Source organism: Leptosomus discolor, chromosome 1 (assembly GCF_034619465.1).
Source record: "Leptosomus discolor isolate bLepDis1 chromosome 1, bLepDis1.hap2, whole genome shotgun sequence".
In the NCBI taxonomy this organism is placed as follows: Eukaryota; Metazoa; Chordata; class Aves; order Leptosomiformes; family Leptosomidae; genus Leptosomus; species Leptosomus discolor.
The window spans coordinates 12,867,586-12,891,514 of NC_141391.1; the positions used below are offsets into that span (position 1 = coordinate 12,867,586).

The window sequence follows — 23,929 nt, forward strand, 5'->3', positions numbered from 1 at the left end:
CAGCAGTCTCAAAACCTACAAAATCTGCAGACTCAGAAAAGCAATCCGGGTCTTTGCATTAGTCTGCCTCAGCTGCTGGTGAGTTCAATAGGCTGGGGAGCCTAAGGATGGATATGATGTTCCCCCTATAACTCTGTCTTGTGCCACTGGTCATGGGTGCAGATGTGCATCAGGATGTGAGCCCCAAGGGGATGCCTCAGCCAGAGATCAGATTGGATTCCAGTGAGACCACAAGAGCAAAGATCAAATGGCTTATTAGTCAGAGATGAAATTTCAGCCTTGTTGCTATTGGTACAGATTCTCTTCTTTCTCTCGCTGGGGTTAATCAGAAGAAAATAGTGACATTTGGTATAAAACTGAAGGGTCCTGCCCTAGCCAAGGGTCTACATGTTCACTTTCTGCTTTGTACCCAGCCACTTGTTGAGTGCCTTTCCACATGCAAAGTCATTCCCTGTTGGTAGATCAGTTCTTTTAACTCTGCAACACCAAGTCTTCATTCTCTTCACAGACTGATGGGGCAAAAGCTCTCAACCATCTTCCCAGTGTTCCTGTGCAAGCCAAGGAATCACTCAGCCCATACGAGGAAAACAAATGTGAAGTCCTTCATACCATCACCCTGCTTCACATCGAAGGTGTCCCTTGCCATTAGCCACAACAGCACCAGGTCCTACTTGCTCCGGTTTGCATGTCTGCACCCCTCACCACATCAGTGAGCCAGTTACTGCTGGTCCACAGCCTTTATCCACAACAGTGGGCAGCATCACCAGTGCAAGCTGCAACTGTTTAAATAAGAGCCAAACACTCCTGCTTAATTTTGAGTTCTCTTTTTCAGGACAGTTTTCATAAATAAGCAGACCTTCTTCTGCCTGTTGTGAGTGGGGAAGGCACTGACTGTGTCTTCTGCTAAGCCCATCCTGGCTACTGCAGAAAGACTTGACACCACCGCATCCCTAACCCAGCTAAGAGGCAGGAAGCTTTGCACATTGGTTCATGTAAGGACACTCTTTATTTCTGATGCTGTGTCCTAGGAGTATAGCACCCTCTTTGAACGAGCCTGAGGACCTTAATGGGCCCTCATAAGCACCTCTGGGTGCTGACCTGCCCTGCTTGGTTTGGGAATCACTTACTGTGTGAAGTGTGCATCTTTCTTGGCATTTACTCGAGTTTCTGCTGGAGCCTAATGAGACAGTCCTTTGCCTCAGCAACCACTGTAAGTGGAACTGCTGGAAGTGTTTCTGTAATGCAAGAGCAGACAAATAAACGAAAGAGGGAGGCAGTGAGGAGGAGGGTCAATTAACTGGAGCGTTCTAACCATGGGCTACTGAGGAGTGCCACAAGTAAAACTAACTGGAAATAAACACTGACTGTAGTAGCTGTAGCTCATTCCCATTTGGCAAACCAAATGAAATCCATGGGTACAGAAACTGTAGGATCAGAAAAATGATCTCATCAATAATGTTCATGAGCGAATGATCCAAAGTATTATTGACATCCATGGCCTTGCATTTGAGTTTTCCTGGAGAAACCTTCTAAGACACAGGAAACCTTTGAACGACCCCTTTTCTGGGCTACAGGGTCTCCCAGTCTCCAGCACCAAACAGTCTGTGCAACCAGGTCCTCGCCCCTGCAAACACAGTGGGATGGGGGAAGGACAAGAAGGTCTGCTGTTTGCAATGCCCTGCTTGTACAGCTCTTCTAACCTTTGCTCAACAGTCTGTCTCATTTCTGCCTCTCTGCCTCATGCTTTTACCAAGGCCCCAATCTCCTTCCTGTCATTCTTTGATAACAAGGTAATAAATGCCATAAAGATACTGATTAGATTAGATAAGAGAGGGTTACGAGAGACTCTGACCGGCACAGTTGTTCGTGCAGGACTGAAATGTGTCTTGCTATAGGCAGCTTTTTTTTTGCTTCCAGGCCCATTGCTCCTGTGATCTCGTAACCTTACAGACTATTTCAGAAGAAGCTATGTCCTGACAGGTAGCTATTTGCTCCTGTGAGAGGCAATGGCTCTGGACTCCCCTGCAAAGTACTTGCAGTAAGTTGGTGCCCGCAGGAGCTGCAAAGTGAGCGTATGGAGTGGTCTGTGAGGCAGGAAAAGGTGATGGTCAAAGGAGGATTAAGTGTTGAGGGAGAAAGTCTGATCTGAGGAGATAAAGTGTACCAAGAGAAGGAAGGGCACAAGTTTTAGACTTGTGAATGTTTTGTAATAGGGCTGATAAAACAGGAGATCTGGCCACTTGGTGCCTGTTGCACTGCTGCTATGGAGTTGATCAGATTGGATCAGTGGGTTTTTTTCCTTGAAAAATTAAAAAAAGAACTTGGCAGGAGCCAAGTTCTTTTTCTTCTCCTTGAAAGGACGATTATCCTGCTCTGTACCAATTCGTTTTCCTATTCCCAGGGTAATTTCCAGCTTCCTTTGCTTAGATGTCATAGGATTGTACAGAGAGAGACACTCAGGCACTGACAGCAAAATTTCACTCTCTCTCTTTGCCCTTCAGCTCTGCTTCTGCCCTCAGCTCCTAGCACTGGCCTCTAACACCACACTGAGATCAATGGTTACCACATGTGCTGGGAAGTCCAGGCATCCCAGCACCCAGTAAGGACCAAGCACCCGAGAGAAACACTGAGCCTGAGAGATGGAGTTGTAGCATTAACACTGGATTTCCTGGCTGGGATCTGCCTGTGTGTGGTATGCCTAGAGTCTTTTACAGGTAAATCCCTTTCTAATAAATTATTGCCTTAATTTTTTTTTAATATAATCTTAGTAATGTATTTAAAGAATGAAAAGCCAAAATGGTGGGAAAGCAGAAACAGTGACAGATCAGAGGAAGGCAATGATAAAATAATAATTCAGCCTTCTCTGAAGGAGCAACACTTACATCATTGGCAAGAAAAGAGACTGGACAGTCTCTTACTAGCACAATTTGGGATTTTTTGTAGACCACACATAGTAGCAAGGAAGGAAATGAGCCTTTTACATCTGTTCTCTAGTATTTCTAACTTTTAAAGAAACAAGGCCTGTCTTTATACATGGCATTTAAAAATAGTGTCTTCGCTGTACAGCAAACCAAAATGTCATGTTAGTACTACAAGCATAATTTCAGAAAGTAAATAGGTAACTACTTCTTAGGTAAATACAAAGAATACTTTGACCTCCTGCACTGATGGGTGGTGACTCATTGACTGACGCACTGATGTCACATGTTGAGGGTTTTTTGTGAGCAATGGCTCCAGTCTATGTTCTTGACTCAAGAAAAACCTCCTAGGGATAAATTTTCCAAAGCACTCCAGAGATTTTAGGCTGAGATCCAAAAATACAATTAGGTGTCCAGTTCCCATTGGTTCCAGTTCAATACAGAGAAGATTAGATGCCTAGATGTTATAAGTCAAAAACATTTGGACTCCTAGCTGTTCCCAGATTGATCATTGGGACATTGGGATGCAGGAGAGGAATCCAAGGGTCTGAGGGTCCATCTCACTATCAAGCACAGTCACAGAAGTACTGCTAACTTTGTAAGAACATTTCCTTTCTAAGACTTAATTGCTCTTCATTTAATTGTAATTTCTTTAAATAATCCACACATAAGCACGCAACACAATTACATTACTGAACATTACAGTGGCATGTAGGCAGCAGCACTATCAAAACGTATTTAGAGTTCAGATTCTGCAGCATGACTCAAAATGTAAGAGATGACCAGGAAAGCCTTCGCATTTTCTGCCTTGTCCACATCACCCTGCCTTATTTAAGAGTCATTAAAAATACAAGATAGTGTACTACTATTCTTAAAACTTTGTTATACTCTTAAGTATTTCCTGAATCAGGCCAATAAGGATGCCTTCTTCACTATGGGGTCCCACTCCAAGGAAGCAGCACTCAAACTGAAAAGCATTTAATTCTCTGTTTAACTTCACACATATTCTTTAAGTATTTTTCTGAACTGGAGGCTGAGCATTCACAACTGCATGCCCAGTTTGTGAGCACCCATGGCCTGCGGTGAGAGGCCAGAGAACCTACAAGTGCTCTGTCAACTCACAGAAGTTTTTGCTCTGAATTTCTGGTGACAGTGATGCAGGACCTTTTAGCTCATCCTTTGTAAAACTTGTGAGAGGAGGAGTGAATACACTGGTGGTCATTAGATTTCCAGCTGAAGCAAGGAGAGACAGACAGCTAGGAAGCAGTATGAGGGAAGACATGTGGAAACCATGTGTTCAGCATCTCTCTGTTAGCCTGGCTCTCTGGCCCTTCCAGGCTAGAAAAACATTATGAAGCCATGTCAGGAGCATGAAAGGAGAGAAGGGAGGGCAATAGCCCAGGTGAGAGAGGGGTGAATGTGGAGGAGGAGGAATGGCTAATAGCTTTGGGAAGTGGAGGAGGGGGACGGCAGAGAAGGACTTTACCAGTGGAAGGGGATGAGCGTGTCTTTTGTGACCAAAAGAGGCAGCACAAGGCTGTGGTGAAGAGTCCTTCTGACCTGAGTCAAAGAGCCTGTGCTTTGATGACAGCCCAGGAGACGCAAGCACAGACACTACACCCTGGGAGAGGGCTCCAAGAACCACATAATGGACCGTTTCAGTAAATAGCCCTTTCGACACACTAGGCAGTTACCCTTCATGGGCTTGACAGAATGAACACACATCCAGTACACTAGCAAGGGGGTTATCGACCTCACTAGCCATCCTGGCTCTATCAGGACCCCTCAGATATATCGTGTGCAGTACAAATGTATGTCAAAGGCCTTACGTATGGTTGGTATACATAGAAAGTTTTAGAAGTACATACTGTTTACTCAAGGGATTGGATTAACTTCTGCAGAGCTATTCTGGTCCACCTGTAAATGTTTGTAAATACATGGACTAAAGGGCCTTATGAAAAGTAGTTACTGTGTATTGGCAAGTGGCACTTTTCAAAACATGAATATCTTGTGTTATGAATGCTGGGGTTTTGTTTTGTTTTTTAAGTACCAAAAATGACAGGATCATGTTATACAGCTACTGTATACTATTATTTTTTTTCCCAGTTCAAAGCTGTTTTTTTCCCCCTAGTCCCCTAGGGCTAGAAAAGTGTGTGTTAAACTTGCAGTATAAACTGCTGCTGAGAATTACTCCGGTCCTGATGCCTTTGCTTAGATGTATAGCCAGGTCTGTGTGGTGATTGACGAGGGCAACGAGAGGGGAGAGGACTGTGGTGCTCCCAGCCCTGCTCACACAGGAGCTGCCAAACTTCAGCCCAGGCATGTCTACAGCTTCCTTAGCTGCTAAGTGCGACCCTGATGGCATCCTAAGAGCTCCAGCAGAGGATGGCCATGCACAGTCTGAGGATGGCCTTTGTGCTGCACCTGGGGCTGCGCTCTCAGGTTCACCGTCGGCACAGAGACTGTGCCTTCAGGTTGCCCCAGGGCACCCCTCGAAGGACAGTCTAGACTTACCCAAAGGGGTGGCTCAGGATAACTTAGCCTGGAATCAGCCTTTATCTCTGTTCTGTAAACTCACCACTTTGACAGAAAGCAAAAGGATTTTGTGGTAAAAGTGAAAAAAAAAAAAGCAGGGAGGTATCGGGGGATGGGGCCAGAGTGTGTTTGCAGCTGCTGCCCATCAAATTTCAATTCAATCAACATGACTCAGTTCCAGCTCCTGAGAAAGAGCACTTTTGACGACATATTGACATAGACCAAATGACAGTGGTCCAAGTGTCAGTGCTATAATTATAAGGATTATATTTAATACTGCACTTGGAAATGAAGGTCTGAAACACTGTGATTCTCTCTCTCCCTAAAAGCTGACCAAAATATGTCCTAGGAACCATTATGGTAATACATCAAGTTGGTAGGAAAAAAGAAACGTCGGAACTCAGATCATTATGAAAGTGGATCATGTGGCTGGCAGCTCAGGTCTGCTGGGAGTTGAGCAGTGAGGAGGAAAAATGAGTGTGAAAGGAAGGGCAATTGGATTTGCAGGAAAAATGGAAAGTAGTTTTTAAAAGTACAGAATTAACTGGTTTAAGGAAATAAGTCAATTGATAATTAATACGCTACTTACTTTTGAATTCAGTTTCTTTTTGTAGCATGTCGTGGACTTCAGCCAGGCTGAGGCCTGTTTGTTGAACGAAGACCAAACCCTGCAAATACTTCTAGACTTGCTGAATTCTACACATCTTGATTTCAGTGCGATTACCCATGTGTGCACAATTAAGTACATGCATAACTGTTTCCGGGAACTGGGCCATAGAGGTAAGCAGCCCCATGTTGAAGACCAAGTGTGTCTAGCTTGGAAGGATGTCGAACCAAAAGCTTTTAAAGGAGCAGAAAAAATGCATTTCTTTGGAAAACAAAACAATTTACTATAAAGTAGAGTAATGGCTAGAAATAGAGACCTCGATCCTGCATTAGGCTGATGCTCCACAGCAATGTCCATGGTATTTCCCACAGGCAGTTCCAGGAGCGGCCAATCAGATTAGAATCGAAACTCCAAAGGTCAGATGTTGGGATACCATAGCAGTGAGGGAAAGGTGGAGAACTGAAAAAAGGAGGGCAGAAGGAGAAGTAAAGAGGAGAAAAGGGAAGGGAAGGGAAGGGAAGGGAAGGGAAGGGAAGGGAAGGGAAGGGAAGGGAAGGGAAGGGAAGGGAAGGGAAGGGAAGGGAAGGGAAGGGAAGGGAAGGGAAGGGAAGGGAAGGGAAGGGAAGGGAAGGGAAGGGAAGGGAAGGGAAGGGAAGGGAAGGGAAGGGAAGGGAAGGGAAGGGAAGGGAAGGGAAGGGAAGGGAAGGGAAGGGAAGGGAAGGGAAGGGAAGGGAAGGGAAGGGAAGGGAAGGGAAGGGAAGGGAAGGGAAGGGAAGGGAAGGGAAGGGAAGGGAAGGGAAGGGAAGGGAAGGGAAGGGAAGGGAAGGGAAGGGAAGGGAAGGGAAGGGAAGGGAAGGGAAGGGAAGGGAAGGGAAGGGAAGGGAAGGGAAGGGAAGGGAAGGGAAGGGAAGGGAAGGGAAGGGAAGGGAAGGGAAGGGAAGGGAAGGGAAGGGAAGGGAAGGGAAGGGAAGGGAAGGGAAGGGAAGGGAAGGGAAGGGAAGGGAAGGGAAGGGAAGGGAAGGGAAGGGAAGGGAAGGGAAGGGAAGGGAAGGGAAGGAAAGGAAAGGAAAGGAAAGGAAAGGAAAGGAAAGGAAAGGAAAGGAAAGGAAAGGAAAGGAAAGGAAAGGAAAGGAAAGGAAAGGAAAGGAAAGGAAAGGAAAGGAAAGGAAAGGAAAGGAAAGGAAAGGAAAGGAAAGGAAAGGAAAGGGAATTTGGAGTGTCTGAAGATGGTTTCTAAAGCAACAGAACCCTAAATAAATGGTCTGATTTTCCAAAGTGAAAAACATAAACTGAACAGCCCATGCAGCATTTTCGCCAACTGTCACTGGGGTGGCATTTCTGAAATCTGGTGGAATGACTCATCCCAAAACAACAACTGTTGCCAACAAGGTCTTTCCTCCAGGTCTAGTTATTTGAATGAGAGAGCTGTAAAAACAAAATAAACAGAAAAATCAGAGGCAACTCCTTGTCTTGGGGTGCAATTCTGAAGCTTTCTGTGAAGCCATCCTCTCTCCAAGGTGCCTCCTCAACCCTTGAACAGGAACCCGGGTAATCCTCTGGGCCAAGGAAGGGATCAGCCCTGCTGGAGTGAACCTCTTGTTCATTAAAACAAATTTCTCCTTCTGCACCTAGTCACACCTCTTACACCATGAATATGTGCAGCACACATCCTCCTGAGCCATTCTGTCCTCCACATTAGGGATTTCACACGGCAGCAAATATTACCAGGGGAAGCATGATCCTGGTGACAGGTAGCACAGTTCTCAAATGGTTTGAGACAGACACCCTTAAATTCAGTGGAAGCGGACCTGGCCCAAAGAGTACACTGTCGTGCAGTAATTAAACACAGCCCCGTCAGCACCGATAAGCATCCTTCTTTGGCTAGAATGAAATACAACAATTTCAAAGACGCTTTCTGAAGCAGCGTTGTGTTGCTGAATAATTTATGTCCCTGAGTCCTCTGAAAATGAGCAGCATACACTTCAGCACTGCAATAGCTATTCAGTGGAGACAGTGCACATTGTGTTCAGTAAGCTCATTGCTTAAACACTGTTGCCATGACTATAAGAAAGTGATTATACTATTGTTTATAAGAGACTCTCGATAAATCATTACCACAGTAGCCAGAGTTTTGCCTCAAGTCAAAATTTTGGGGAAGAAAAAAAATCTCACAGGTATAATTAACTTTGTGGTCAAGATAATTCCACTGAAAGACTTTGAAAACTAAATACATCATACAGTGAGGAATGAAAACAAGTAAGAATCACAAGTGTCTCAGGACTGTTGTCTCTCTGGTTTTCTGACTGTTTCATTGGTAAATTCCACGGAGAAGAAAAGCCCTGCTAACTAAATAACTGTTGTAGGTCATTTTCAAGGAAGAAATAATTTATAGGGCAAGCACTAATGCAGGAGTTCAACTGTGATGAGTAACTCTGAAAAAACAAACCACTTTGTATACAATGTAAGAGAAAAAAAGACTTAAAAAATCTGACTTAGAAGAAACATTTGGGATTATGAAATACGGCTTTTCAGCATCCTGGAATGAAATCGATACCCAGAGCACTTAGTTCTGAATCCTCTAGTGCCTATGTCCAGTACATGACCTCTTTATCTCAATAGTGTGCTGATGATCAATAGTTTCCAAAACTAAGAAGTAACTCTGAAGCTGTCGGAAAGTCATCCTCACATTTCCTATGGACAGTAACAGGCCGCAGAACACAAAGCAAAGAGATGATTAATAGAGTGCTGGACTAGGAGTCAGGAAATCTGGGCTCCGTTCCCAGCTCTGCCACTGACCTGCTGTTTGACCTTGGGCAAGACACTTGACCTTTCTGTGCTTCTGTTCCTCCTTCCATTCTTTGTCTATCTTGTCTCTTGAGGCCCTAAGGTATGCAGGGAAGGGCATGGTTCTCACTGGGTGTTTGTATAACACCTACTCTAGGGAGGTGCCTGCAGAGCTCTGTAACAAAGCCAGGGTACCATAGGGATGACTTCTGCATAACAGCATGTTTTGTTTCAAAACAGAAGAGCCATGATGAACCTTCTTGGGGTTTCATCTGCTAGCCTAAGATCTTATCGGGTCTTTCAGCCACCTTCAGGCTCAGGCAGCAGGTAAATGGGTTTGCAAGATCTGCTTCCTCGCTGTGTCAGAAGCACTTCCATGCTGATTTCTAATTGGTACTAATTCCTCTGCACCTTGGTTCAGCTTGGTTTGCAAGCACATCAGAATTGTAACTGAGTGACACAGATAAAAATAGCTACAGGAGCCATTTCTGAACAAAAGGAACTCTTCAGGGAAATGCCAACACCTGTATGTGAAGCCATGGGTGTGAGGTATTTTCAAATTAAAACCAAAATAAATTATAATTTTTCAGTAAGTGTGTTGGAATTTTGTGTAAGTTATTCAATTAAGAAATATTTCTGAGTCTTTCTCTCACCCTGAGCCATAAACATGAGCCTTTCTCCATTACTACCAGATGGGAGGCAACACATGCAGGACAAGGTGGCTCCCACCTGCTAGTGCTGGGGTGCAGCTGCAGTCTTGACAGAGAGCAGATGACTTGCATATATACTCTCAGTTCCAGTCTCACTTTGCTCCCAGTTTGCTGGAGTATCAAGTACATGACATGCTTGGATGCAGCTGACTTAATTGGGAGACTAATTTGAGTACAAACTGATGCAGAATCAAGAGCAAGTAAAGCAAGAAAATCTGAAGCTTCCATTTATTATTATGAAGAAAAGTTGGGAAATGCTTTTCTGTCCTAAAAAGAAGGGGCACTGCCACATCTTCCACTTTTATTGTGAATCTTGGCAAAATGGTGCCATAAAAACCCAGCTCTGAGAGTCATGTGATTATGTAAAAGACTCATCTGGCTTTGTATTTCCAGTACTCATACCTGTGGGTCAGAGGCTGAAAAGGTGATTTGAGTGCACCTCAAAGGCTCAAAACACAGAAGTCAAATAAGAAGAATCCATCAACTCACATACATTGCCTGCAGCTTTGCCAAAGCAAACGTTCAAATATCCTGTCTTAGGCGCCATCAATAATGAATTTGACTTCTAAGCCATAAAACTCACCATCAGATGTCAATGCACTTTACAAAGGTGATAAATAGTACTTTTCATAGAGGAAACTGAGGTTTATGGAAGTGAAATAACAGGAGTAATCTGTCGAATAGATCCTAGAGTCAGAGTATAAACACTGAGTTTTTAGTTTACACCGCACTCACCTAAGAACTGTTACTTGAGAGTTGCAGGTATTTTGTCTTAGGTATTGCTGTTGGAACTTCAGTGCAATTATGGATTGATTACCTGCATCTAATAATACATTGAAAGAACCTGACAAGTTATGACAAATTCACAAGTTTGCTCTCAAGTGGCTATAGGAAGCTTTTCATGGGAAATCTGGGGCATAAATAGTTTATAATTCCATCTACAAAAAAAAAAGAAAAGAAAAACAACAAAAAATATCTCTGTTAATACTGTTAAGTTGAAAAAGTGATCCAAATCTCACTTGGCACCAACTCCTTCTTTTCTGCAGCCAAGACCACCGCCTCTTTCACTGCTCAAACTGTAGCAGCCTGACATAGGTATGATCCTTTTCAGGTTTACAAACACGATTCAGATTTCCGGAAAAGACAGCCCTGTCATGAATCCCATCAGCTTCATCCTACTGCTGCTGGGAGTACCATCTGGGAAGTCATACAGGAACGCTGACATGCGGACACCAGAGACAGGCCAAAGAGCAAAGACCTTGTTTCTCCTCTTCTCTTCAGAGCAGCCAGGTGGCTAAAGCTTTTCTAAGTGCCATGTAGGTGGCTGTCTGCCCTCTAAAGTGGTTTCTTTAATCACCTTCCTGAACTCCACAGCAGTGATGGTGTCAGGTCATTACCGTGTAGAGTTGGGCCCTTAGCGGAGACCAGGGTCCCATGTGCTAGGAAGTGAGACAGTGCCACCTGAAGAGCTCAATCACAGAAGGAAAAGAGTGGCTCAACAGGGGATGTGCAAGGTCACAGAGACGCTTGCTGGCAGATCTGGCATCTCTATGCCACTGCTTTGTCAGCTTGCCAGCTTCCAGCTCCTCCTAGGAGGTGCGACATAAATGGAGCAGTGGAGATACTACCCTTCCCAAAGTTGTCAAAGCGACCAGGAAGGAGGCCTTCTTTTCCAGTAATGAGCCATGGGTGAAGTTTCAGTTTCATAAGCCAACAGGCTTGACAAGAAAGGCAGACTACAATTGGCCTCTGAAGATGGTATCTTGGTAGAAAGGACCATTGACAGCAGTTAGGGAGAGGAATAGAAGCATGTTACGGCCTTTCTTAACCAGTTAAATGACTGGGGATTTTATGGTCACTGCAAGCTAACCAAACCCCACATACACCTTTTGCAGGCAATGCTCTTTGTGAGGGGAAAAGCAATAATAGTGAGATAAGTCAAAATTTCGGCAAAGTAGCTTCTAAAAAACAGAAGCTGTGTATCACTCTCCTTTGTTGTAGTGCTACACACAAGAGATGCAATTTGAGTATCGCAGGGGATGCGAGAGCTCTGTCAGAGGACATGCCATAATAGTCAGGGAAGTTAAGAAGCCCATGGGTTGACCTTGGAGAGCATGTCAAGTCCAGGCAGACAAACGGTTCCTCTGCTCACTACCTACAGAAACTTTGGTGGTGGAAACAGTCGGTTAAACAGTTTCAGAATGGTGGAGACTTTCATTAAATGTGTTCAAAGCTTAAAAAGCTTCAAAGGAGGCAAGTGATTTGATTGGAGAGCTAGGACTGAAAAGCTCCCACACTAGCATACATTTAACGAACTCACTTGCTGCACTTTTCATTAAATATAGCTTTTATGCAGCTTCCAGGGAGTTGTCTTGATTTTAGTGCAGAAAACATTCTCACAGCCAAGGGGAACAAGGATTTAAATGGTGCTTGGGTCCATCCTAATCAAATGGATCCCAGCAGGCCATAGGGCCCATGACAGCAGGTCAAGGTTTTCTACCCACAAAGGCAATGTGACTTACTCATTTTACCTGACTCGTCTACATAAATTGTGTTTATCAGAACCCAGCTTCACTCCCGCGGGAGCACAAGGAGCAGACAGTGGTCCTTCACCTCACAAACAGAACATTTCATTGCTTTGGCACCAAACTTTGTTAGTCAAAAGATCCCACTCCAGCTTTGCAGAATGGTTTGTGCTTTAATCCACCTGCACTTACCGCACCGTAATGTCACTACACCCCATAGCTGGTCACCTTATACTGCTTGCTTCAGGGTCCTTCCAAAAGTTGTCCAGAACCAGAAAATGCAGCTATTTCTGCAGGGTACCGTGGCAGCCAACTAGCAAACAACGCAAAGAGCTTGGTAGATTGGGGAAGTGTAAACATAGGCCAAAGATACCAGAGCACAGTCCTTCCTTTTAAACTACTTGAGGATCTTTAATGCTAGCACAGGGGAGGCCAAGACTCAGCAAACACAGTGTGGATCATAAAAAATATTATTAGGAAACAAAGTCAGGGCTTCCATGATCATTAAATGATCTCCACATAAAATAACTGCCTAAATTGAGGTTTTACAAGCCGAACTTGGCTCTTGGCATCAGGCAGGCAACACTGTCTTCCATTGAGATCCTCAGGGAACTGGGACAAACCCCTTGACTCCTCCAGATTTGTAGTGCCATTGATGAGAATTTAGGAGAGTAGGAAGAATTAACCCATTCCCCTCTTCCTTGGCTACATCATATTTATGTAGGACTGGTTTTCCTTTTCTTTTTCACCTGCTTGCAGACTACGTCTAGGGAGCAGGCCACTTTCTCAGTCACTCTTTTGAGTACGGAACACAATAACATATTTAATTAATATTTTAAATTAATCCTTGTAATGATAAATTCAGCACAACTGTGAGATGGGTGAAAGTAGAACAAGTCACCTGTGGCTGATGACAAACATCGCTAAACACACTCAGAGCCACTGGTGTGATGGCTGCAATGAAAGAACCTGACCAGAATAATACAATAATGCCTGAAAAACAAGAATTCCTGGCTCATGCAGAGCAAAAGAACAGTGCTCAGCCTATGTCAGAAGAACGAAGGAATGAATCGGCCAACGGAGATTTGAAACTGCAGTGCAAGATCTTTGGTATTACCAGTTCAATGCTTAAGCCACTGAGGAATGCCCTCTGGAGCTAACTGTTTATATATGACATGAATAATATAAACAGCTAAGTGCTGGAGGGCATATACATACATATAGATGTATGTATAAAAGAAAGACAGAATATTTTATCTGTTCTACTCTGCACCATGAAAAGCAACACCACCATATAAATAAACAAATGTCAGCTCTTGGGAAATGCAGGGAGGCAGAACGTACAACAGCTTTCCTAGCTGTGTCCTGAAGAAGAAATTTCTCCTTCACGTGCACCCACATTCATTGGTGCAGCTAAAAAATCCGGTCTCCACTCCCCAATTAGAAAATGCTGCTGCCAAAGATGCTTTCTCAACAGGCAAAGTTACACTGCCAAATTAAGCCCAAACCAAACCCCACTAAACACTCTCTCTTCTGCCAGTTTTAAACTGCCCACTGGGAAAAGATAATTATCAAATAATAGTATCACAATGTCAGATAATCACTTCAAGCTCTTTGATACGTTCAAGTGAAGGTCATTTTGAGTGTTATCAAGTGTCAAATATTTACTCTTGAGTCCAACTGTGTAAACAACCCATCCAATTCCACTAAACATGGCAGGCGCACTGGTAACAGGAGCAGTGGGACCTGCAAAGCAAAGGAAACAGCACAGCTTTTTTCAGGAGAGGAAGTGTGGGGATAATCTTCATTTTGCAGGCAAAGGGCGTCCTGATAGCCAGAGCTCCCTAAAGAGAGTTATGACTGCCTTTGTGCTTATCTGTGCAGAAGGTTTTTTTTTTTAATTGGCAGACCTACAGCAAGGCAGGTGGAGCTTTACAACCTCCCCGTGGAGTCAGAGCTATGTCCAATCTCACATCCTCGGTGTGAGACTCATACAAAAGCTCCTGTCTTGAGCTTCCCTGTGCCAGAGCTGTACCTGCCACAACTGAAGCTCAGAGCTGCGCCTTGCTCCAGGACCCTGCACACCTCAGATCTGCTGTCTGCTGTAAGCAAAATGTCTGGAATTAAAGGAATAGTGCATATAAGCCTTCCACTGGATTTCCTTTTGGGAAACACCCCACAGAGGATGAATTCAGCTTAGAGATGGTTCTCTTCCCCATCCATTTATAATGCACAGGACAACAGGCTTAGTCTGCCTTGTCCTCCCTCTTCAAGTACCCTTGGAATAACTGGTAGAGCTAATTCCTCCTCCAGCTAAGACTGGAGCAAAAGCAAGACCCCATTATTTCCTGGCCCATCCCTTCTCTCTGAATTTTCAAGAACAGGAGCACAATGCTGCCTGGTGTCTGACCCTCAGCCACTTGAATTCATCCCACTCAGACACTGTGTGGTTTGCTTTTCCTTTTTAATATTTGCAACAATGTTCTAAGAAGCTCTTGGTAAGGGGAACATGTGCCTCCATGACACAGAGACGTGACTTTGAACCGATGCCTTTCTCTGTTCCTTAATTAGGCAGCCCTACCAGAGCAGCAAATGAGGAATGTCTGTGTCAAGCACAGAGTGGGAGGATCTGCGATGTGCAGTGATACCATTACAACAATACTGCTTCATGAGCCAGCATTTCTTCGGTGTCAAAACAGGGTTCAGGGCCCCAAACGTCATGCTCAGTGAAGTCACGTACCTTGTCAGCAGGATTACCGAACGCTAGCGTGCAAAATCGAGGGGGAATTTGTCAGACCTTTCCCTTGTCAAAGACACATACGTGCGGAGTTATCGGGGGGGTAAGTCAACACGCAACGCGGAGCGAGGTCCGTGCATGGTTAGCGGTATTTCAGAAACAAGGACAACCTCTCTGCATTTAAAAGGCGAAAATATTTCAGTATTTTCTTTGGAGTTGTTTCATTTAGCACTTTCAAACAGCTGCCTCCAGCTATTTCATAACAATAGTAACAACTAGTAAAAATACCTGAAAACAAAAAAAAAACCGACACAGGCCTGTTCGCTGATTTCAGAAAGTGGATTTTTTTGGGACGTACATTATTAGGCAAAGGCCGCCTTTTTTTTTTTTTTTCCCATAAGACAAGTGCAAAGCATTTAATTAATACACACTGGAAAAATAAGATAATGGCTTTCTTGATTGTGACGAGGATCATGGGGAGATTTAATCGGAACACTGAGTCAGGTCGAAGCACCTAAACTCCCCTCGGACACAATGTTATCGCATTAACGCTTACATCATCACCCTCACGAGTGATGCTGAGTAACGCAGCCCCAAACGTCGATCCACGCACCACAGCGAACTCCCGGGTAAGAAAGGAGAAACGACCACAAAGGTCCCGTTTTAGCATACATCAGGCACTAAGAAAGATAGGTTTGATGGCTGGAGCGGAGGGAGAGATCTTTTTTCAGCCGTTCGAATAGCAGCCACGGGCCTATCAGGACGCAGTCACTCCTCTTAATATTTCGCATGTGTGCTGAGAATTAAGAGTTGGAAGGCAGCGCAGCGCAGCATACGCCTTCAAAAGCGTGATACACGGCCCGCTCGTAATAAAGTAACAGGAGACAAGGCTTCGCCTCCTTGACATGTGCAGAGCAATTTCCAGTTGAAAAAGGTCAACATATCCTTTACAAAGCGGCGGTGCCTGGAAAACTCTCGTAACTCTGCTCCGTGAAACGCGCTCGGTGATAATCACACCCCGACCATTTCTGGCGAAGGCGGCGCTCGGAGCAGCTGAACCACGCGCACCGGCTCTCCTCCCTCGGCACTGCCCGCCTGCCGCGTGCGTACATGCGGGCCGAGTTCGAGGGACACGGCAGCGAACGGCCGCCTCGAGTGAAAAGAGCTGCCTGGAGCCCTGGCGAGCGGGATAAGATGGGGCAGGGGGGCAATTCTGAACATGGGCGATGCTTCGGTGCTGCTTTTCACCCCCGCGCGGGGATGCGCTGACAGCGTTGGCTGCCGGTGCCCCTCCTCGGGGACGCCTGCTGGCAACGCTTCAGCGGGGGCGATGGTGGGGGCACGCGATGCATTTTTAGGACCACAACCTAGTTGCGGTCCCAAAACCCCTTTGAGAAAGGACACGTCCCTCAGCTCCCCCACTCCGGGCCTGCCACTGCTCCTCGCACCCTCGATGCCACCGCGGGGCCCAGCACCCGGCAGGGACGATCCCGGGGGGCGTGAGGCACGGCAGGTGGGGCCGGGCGGCCACGAACACCCACCGGGACCGCTGCCCGGCGGGGACGGGCCTCGCCCTCGGCGCTGACCCCACCTTCGCGCCTCGCCTGGGGGAGTGTGGGTGCCCTGAGGGGAGCGGGGCGGCTTCTCCCCATCGCCGCGCGTCGCGGCCCCTCCCCGCCGGCAGGGGGCGCTGTGACTCACCGCCAGGAGGGCCGAGGCGCGCTGCTCCCCCGCCGGCTGCTCCCCGTTGATGCCGCCGTTGCTGAGGAGGTGCTGGTGGTAGTCCGGGGGCGCGGCGGCGGCGGCGGCTGCGGTGGAGGTGGTCGATCCGCCGGCGGTGGCCGCCTTGGGGTGCTTGCCGGCTTTGCGGGCGCCCTGCCCCTGCTGCACGAGGTGGAGGAGCTGCAAGGTGCTCTCCCGCTCGCGGTCGGAGCTCTCGGCGCGGCCCCGCTCGTAGCGCCCCTCGCAGCTGAGGTGGTGCTGGCGGCAGACGGCGATGCGGGCCCGCAGCCGCTCCACGATGGCGCTGTGCACCCGGGGCGCCGCCGGGCCCCCCCCCAGCAGCCCGGCCCCCAGCCCCGCGGCCTGGGGGGGAGCCGTGTCGCCCATCGCTGGCTGCCGGTCCTGGCCCTCCGGATGGGTCGGTCCTCACTGCCGCATGGAGGAGGGGGGGGGGGGGGGAAGCGGAGAGGCGGGGGCAGCGGCGGGAGCCCGAGCCCGCGGGCTGGCGGCGGGGCGGAGGGCGGTCAGCCCCGCGCCCCCAGCCCACCCCCACCCGGCCCCCGGGCGGTGACGGCCCCGCGGGGGGTTGACAGATCCGGGAGGGGGGGGGCGGCTGTCCGGCGGCCGCTAGGGTTGTGCCAGCATCGGCCGGGCGGGAGGGGCGGGGGTCGGAGCCGGGCAGCCCCCGCCGAGGGGCTCCGCGGGGCGGAAAGGGCGCCCGGGGCGGGGAGGAGGGGGGGGTGTGGGGTGTGTGCTCCGCCAGGAGAGGAGGGCGGAAAAAAAAAATAAAATAAAGCGAGCCGCTGCCTCCAAAATGACTCCCTGGACGAAGGCGATCTCCCTCGGGAATGAGTGAGACTTGGCAGGTTTATTGATTTTATTTTATTTCGGGGGAGCGGGGGGGTTATTCCTTGAAGTGGAAATTTAAGGCATTGCCGTGCTCAGCGGCACGGAGAAACAGCCCGGCGGACTAAAAATCTTGTAGATTTGGCAGAGTGGGGTTTGTTGGGGTTGGGTTTTTTTTGTTTTGTTTTTGTTTTTGTTTTTTTTTTTCCTCTAAAGTCTTTAGTAAATGTGCAAATAAAGAGCCGGGGAGAAAGGAGGAGGAGGAGGAGGCGGCGGCTTGGGTTAGTTTAGTCTTTGTGCTTTCTCGTTTCTATCGCCCGCTCTTTGCTGGCCACTCTTCGGCTTATCACTGTGTCCAACTGTCTGCCGCTAAATTGTAGTTCCTCTAAAAATAAGAGACGGATCCCCCGGTCCGGAACAATGTCAGTCAGTGGACTTCCAGACCACGCTTCGCCTTCAGTTAATCCAGCCACTGGATAAAATCCGTATTGCTTTCAGTGCTTATTTCCCCCCTTAGTAATAAAGCAGCAAGCTATGAACCCAGGCAAAGAACTCCTCTCGCATACTTTCCCTTATACTCCCAGATATCGAATAGTTTCAAGTACAGTTTTAAGAAAAGCACGGGGAAAAAAAAAAAAAAAAAAAAAGAAAAAAAAGAAAAAAAAAAAGCCAGCCCCTCTTCAGACAGTAATTACAAACGGAGAGTTGCACTTACAAACTTCCAGCATTTTGCACCCAGAACAGTCCAGCCACTTTTCCTTTGTGTTTTTGTATATTCCATCCCCGACCCGCCGGGGTGGGCGGTTGCCGGTGGGCTATCGCCGCTGCCTCCTCCGCCGGGCGCTGCTGCTGCCGCCGCCGGGTGCCCGAGCTGCCCGTTGCCCCTCGGTGCGGTGCGGTGCGGTGCGGAGCGGTGCGGAGCGGGTCGGCGGTGCGGGGCGCTGCGGGGGCGGGGGGCGGGTGTCAGCGATAGCGCGGCCGGGGACGCGGCGCCGGGGAGGCCGGGGCGAGGCGCGGAGCCTCCCAGCGGCCGCGGAGGGGAGTCGGGCCGCCGCCGCTCCCCGGGAGGTATTTGCATGGGAGGAAGCCAAGGAAATCCCCTTTCCCCTCCTCGCTCTGTACCTGGGTGCCGGGCCGGGCGCTGAGCAGCCGCCGGGGAGCGCAGCCTCCCGTTCCCCCTCCTCCCCCGGCGGCGAGCCCTTCAGGCGAGTACGAGGGAGTTCTCAAATAAATCACGGCGCTGCGCTCCTTTACCAGCTGGCTTTCTCTGGAACAGACGGTACAAAAACAAGCGGTGCCTTCTCGGGCGCTCTCATGCACCGGGCGAGGGCACGACACGAGGCCAGGCTTGGGACGGGGGGCGGCTCCGGGCTCTGACAGGAGCTTCTTGGGTGTCCGGGGCAAGGCACGTAGCGCCGGCACTTTGGTTCCTCCCCGGGAAAGCCACAGCCTTGGCGCTTCTCTCACCCGACTATTTAGAGCAGGGGTGGACGACTGCGAGATCTGGCCCCTGCAACTGGCAGCCGTCAGGTTCTGCGTGGTGCTGTAGGTGAGCTGTGAAGGAGGATGCAGAAATAGCTGGGAGCTGGTCGGCTTTATTAAAGCAATATGCTCTTGTGCTGCCGCGGCTGTATTACCCATGTTCCCAAATACCTCTTTGGGAATAAAACTGGCCCCCAAGCATGCAGGGACACATCCTCGATTGAAAACCTCTAAGGTCTTTTGGGACCGTACAGCCCCTAATACAAGGCTGCATCATCCCACTTAGTTCTGCAGTGGGTCCAGTCAGAAAAATACACAAATTTCACCACAACATACCAGAAGCATTAAGCTAAGGATGAGGAAGAACTAATGATAAACCCTCTCAGGTGGTTTTATCCCCTTCCATGCACATAAATACTTTGAATACCAATGATGAAATGACACATCCCTGGAAACTCCCCCAAAATACATAAAAGATATGCAGCACTGGACATAGGGGAAATACAGAAGCCCCTGCTTTCATGACCCCAATCTCCTCCATGTGGCCACGTCCATGTAGGGTTACAGGACCTGTCTGTGTGAGCACCAGCCAGAGTCTCCAGCACTTTCAGACCTACGTTTGCCCCAGCAAAGACAGTGCTGAGGGATCAGCTCTGGGGGAACCGCGTTGTGGATGTGCTACCTTCAGAGGAAGGCATTACTGCTAACAGGAAAAAGGGATTTTTTTTTTGTTTAACCTTGAACAGCTGAGGAAGAGTGGGTTATTATTTGATACATAACAGTAGCACGCATCTGTTAAGAACAATGGGCTAGCACAGTTGGAAAATAAAATGAAATTTTAATGTTTGTAAAATAATAGACAAGGTTACCTTTGCTTCAGGCCTTGCTAGGGCTTTTATTCATTCTTTATAGCTCAGATGTCACTGCTGTGTTTAAGAGGGTCAGTTGCAGGATGCACATGTAACAGTAACACATGAATCTCATGGAGAATAAGCAAGGGTGTTTTAAAGGAAGTTTTGGCTGGGGTTTTCAAAGTTGCTGTGGGAATACAAAATTGGTGGCGCTGCTCTGGAAGATACCAGGGTAGCTGCAGGAGTTCTCTCTCTCACAAAATTTTTTAGCACTCCGACAATGCTTTCAAAACACAGATTTTTTTTTTTTTTTTTTTAATTTTAACTTCAGACGTTTGAGATTCACTTTTGACCAAGCAGCATCTCATGCGTTTCGTGGGTCAGTCTGTCCCTTTCAGGGCGAGGGACAGCTGGTTGCAGGGCTGCGCTACAAGGCCCGGCCGCTCAAGACACAGCAAATGCTGCCCCTGGTGTTGCAGAGAAGGAAATACCCTAAATCCATCCCGCAGCTTTTCAAGTTTTGTCCAGAAGACGCTGGTGAAATTTACCCGCTCCTGCATACCGCTGTCCTTCTTGGTTTGGCTAGTTGTCAGTTTTTTAAAAGCAAATGGTTCTTAATATCATAACAACATCGCTTGTGATTCGTGTCATAGGCTTTCTAACAAACACACACGATAAAACACTAACATAACAGGTCCTGAATAATTAATTCTTCCCCCCCCGCTTCTGTCTACATTTTTTTCTGACGTTTTTAGACGATATTGTAATCTCATGAGCTGTCACACTTGAGTGTTTTTTCTGTGTGAATTCACTACTGCTGTTGAGTCTTCGAGTCCCCTAAATCAGCAGCCCCTTTCAGATGAGCAAAGCACTTATTTGTGCTGGGTTCACAGCCAGGAATTCTCACCATAGATGTCCCATTGTGCTAATAACTATCCAAAAATGGAACAAAAAGACTGTGCTGAACCTATGTCGCTTAAAAACTTGAGTACGTGCTTAAATCTAGGCGCGTACCACATTCATCTGTGTTTAGAAATTGCATCTCAAATTACTTCAAAGTTCTATTAACTCCATCAGAACAGCACAGGCTTAATACCAATCCTGCGGAGGATTTTGCAAACTGGAGTTTTGAATTTTCAGCCATTTCCATGATTTGCTTTTCAGCAAGGGTTCTTAGCCATTTTGAATGACAGCAGTTACACACACCTGTATTTCCTGGGGTATTCCCAGCCAGGCAGGCTGACGTACCATGCGGCTCCCTTGGTAAATTGTTTAACTTCGGAGTGGAGTCTGACTGCACCTGAGTTAGTTTTCTTGTCCTCAAACTTTGGGCACAAGGTGCATGCCATTACTGCTCTGTGTAAACTGTAAAATAAGCCATCTCGAACACACACCAGTTTTTTAATTAAGAATATAACCCCCAGAGCAATCTGAAAAAACTATGTCTACACCTTATTTAATAAACAACAGGGGAAAAAAAGAAAACCCAAACCAAAACAACCCCATGGCATCACTTATTACCTAGAAAAATACCGAAATTCACATAAACTATTCAGGGAAGCGGAGCCACTGAGGGGGTTATTATCAGGTTCTTTCAATACCATTTCACATATTTCTCATATTATTCCTTGGCTGGTAGATCATACTTGGTTACATTCTTTTGTCTCACCTCTAAATAGAGATTAGAAATTGGCATTTCTCATTTCTCAAAGCAGAAAACTGTAACGTCTATTTTGTGTGTGCTGGATATTTCTCTTGGAGTGGTATTGTATTTACATGTGTTTATCTAACACACCCACTCTGTTTATCCAGACAGACTTAAAGAAGGATAAAACTACAAGTCTTTATTTATCCAAATAAAAGTAAACTAGAGGAGTCAAGCATGGGAATTGCCTGTAATTGCCTGCTGAACTGCTAGAAATAGCTGGGTTTTGGAAACAGAAGCCTTCACTGTTGAAAAAATAACAGTAAGAGGTATCTACTATTAGCAAAGTTTACCATCCCGTTTGATCCACAAACGACTTTCTTTCAAAAAATGGAGGGACGTGGGGAGAAAAACCACTTCTTTTCATACTTCACTGCCAGAACTGGACATGGATATAGACCAGAAAGGGCCTTCTCCCCAAAAGGACATCACACTAGTAAGCCTGATCCTCTGTGTAAATACCTGGCATGAACTTTATCATTATCACAGTCTCCAGTTACAGAACTTAAACTAGAGCAGATTATCGAAACATTACAGGAACTGAAGTAATTTCCAAGTATGATCATTAATCACCTGCGCCAAGTCTAATCACATACTGAGCTCTCTTCATTGTTCCATCCAGACAGGTACTTTATCTTAATTAGAGCTACTGCTTCAAAAATTAACACTGAAGACAATTAAAAATGTCCTAATAGAACAAATGTTATATTCTGTCACCCCCGAACTCCACTCAAATGCTGTAATGTGGAAAAGGAAGTACAAAAGGCTGGTCAGATTTCTGACTTCTCCCATCATCAGATATTTGCACAAAATTTTTCTGCTAGAAAACTCTTACTGAGTATTTCTCTATATGGAAAGTTTGAGGGGGGTAAGAGTCCTCTTTGTATTTCATGCTGTATAAGTACTAGCATTTACAGCCTGTCCTGGAAAATTTGATCTAAATTTTTACATATAAGGCTCTTCTAAACAATCTTGTCATTTCCTGCAATGAAGACAAATGTAAGCATGACATAACGATACTTGCCATTCGCTGTCTTGTAGTAACTTTTCAGGTAACACAACAGCCACTAAAGTATTATCACTTCCTCCAATCTCAGTGAGAGGAATATCAAAGTTTAAGAGACACTATACGCACACAAACATTGTGTCAGCCCCCTAAATCAAATACCAGCTTCCTACTGAAATATAAATCAGTGATGTCAATTCTAGGCATTTTCTTAGTCGAACTGGTGATGTCACAGACGAGATTAGTCAACCTATGGAAGCACTTTCTTCCAAGAAACTCTAACAGGATACTTTTGTATCCCTGTTAGAGATGAAAAACATAAATCTGGAAAAAAACTCCTGCAGGAACAACAAAGAAGTAGATAGCTCACACTTTTTAGGTGAATGGAGGTGATAAACATGATCTGGGATGTGGAAGGTAACAAAAAATGAGTAAAACTAATCAATGGAACAATTTACCAATTTTAATTTCCAATCAAAATGTATGTATTCTTGAAATATTATCAGTAATCAGCAAGCCAAACTTTCCCAAACTTATTTTTTAAAATATAAGTTAACTTGGTAGCAAACAGTTTCAATGTGGCAAAATGAGAAATCGACCATTCATTTTGATGGCAAAATTTCTAAATTAAAAATCATACAGTCTCGAGAGTTTGCAAAAAGTTCAGAAGGTAGCAGATACTAAGACCAGTCAAGAAGGCTCTGAGAGGGCATGCTCCATTATGTGGTACAAAACTCGTTTATTTCCGAATGGTATTCCTCTGTAAGAATGTTACACCAAACATAAATGTTCTTTCGCTGTTCTAGAGAAGCCAACAGAGATTTTGTTAACAGAAAGAAGTGGGGCATCAAGGGGCATTACTTTTCCTAAATGGGATATATTTGAGACAGATTCCTGAGTAGTTTTAGGTTGATGGGTGTGTTCCCACCAATATTCCCAGAAGAACAGGGATGAAGATGGAAAAAAATAGATTTCCTTCAGCTTTGGTAACCAGGGAGATAAGATATATCAAGTCTCAAAATACTTACATATCTAACTCACAGTTAAGGTATGGAAATAGTATCTTCAACATCAGTTTACTTGAGAGTAAGTCTTGATCTGTTTACTGGGATTTTTCTTCTTGGTTTGTAAATCTTCTGTCTGTGTGTAGTACAAGTGAGGACTGATGATATTAGCTCACTCTAATAGCATATAATCCATTGCTGAATTTCAAGCCCTTAAAATATAAAAGCAGTTCATTTTTTACAATGAACACTGGAAAATCATTGAATGACAAATCTAAGTTACAGTTCCTAAGGAAAAAAGCCAACAGATGTTCACCAGTAAGCAATACACCTGGCAGCAGTTGCCTAGCCAATCAGCCTGTCACTAGTAGAGTGACATAATGAATGCAAGGATTTCGTATGGACAAATCCATCAGAAATTAGGTTTCATTAATTTTGCTTCTGAGAGAGAGCAACTTGTTAAGAGAAACTAAAGCATTTACAGTATTTTCCCTTTC

The 23,929-nt window shown here is 46.1% G+C and overlaps 1 protein-coding gene across 1 annotated transcript in view; it reads right to left on the reverse strand.

Moving 5' to 3' along the window:
- MAML2 (mastermind like transcriptional coactivator 2) overlaps positions 1 to 16,925 on the reverse strand; it is a 215,990-nt gene extending 199,065 nt beyond the window's left edge. Inside the window, exon 1 of the mRNA XM_086481747.1 lies at positions 16,518 to 16,925. Coding sequence (XP_086337873.1) covers positions 16,518 to 16,925 — 408 coding nt within the window. The remainder of the gene's footprint in view (positions 1 to 16,517) is intronic.
- Between the last annotated feature and the right edge of the window lie 7,004 nt (positions 16,926 to 23,929).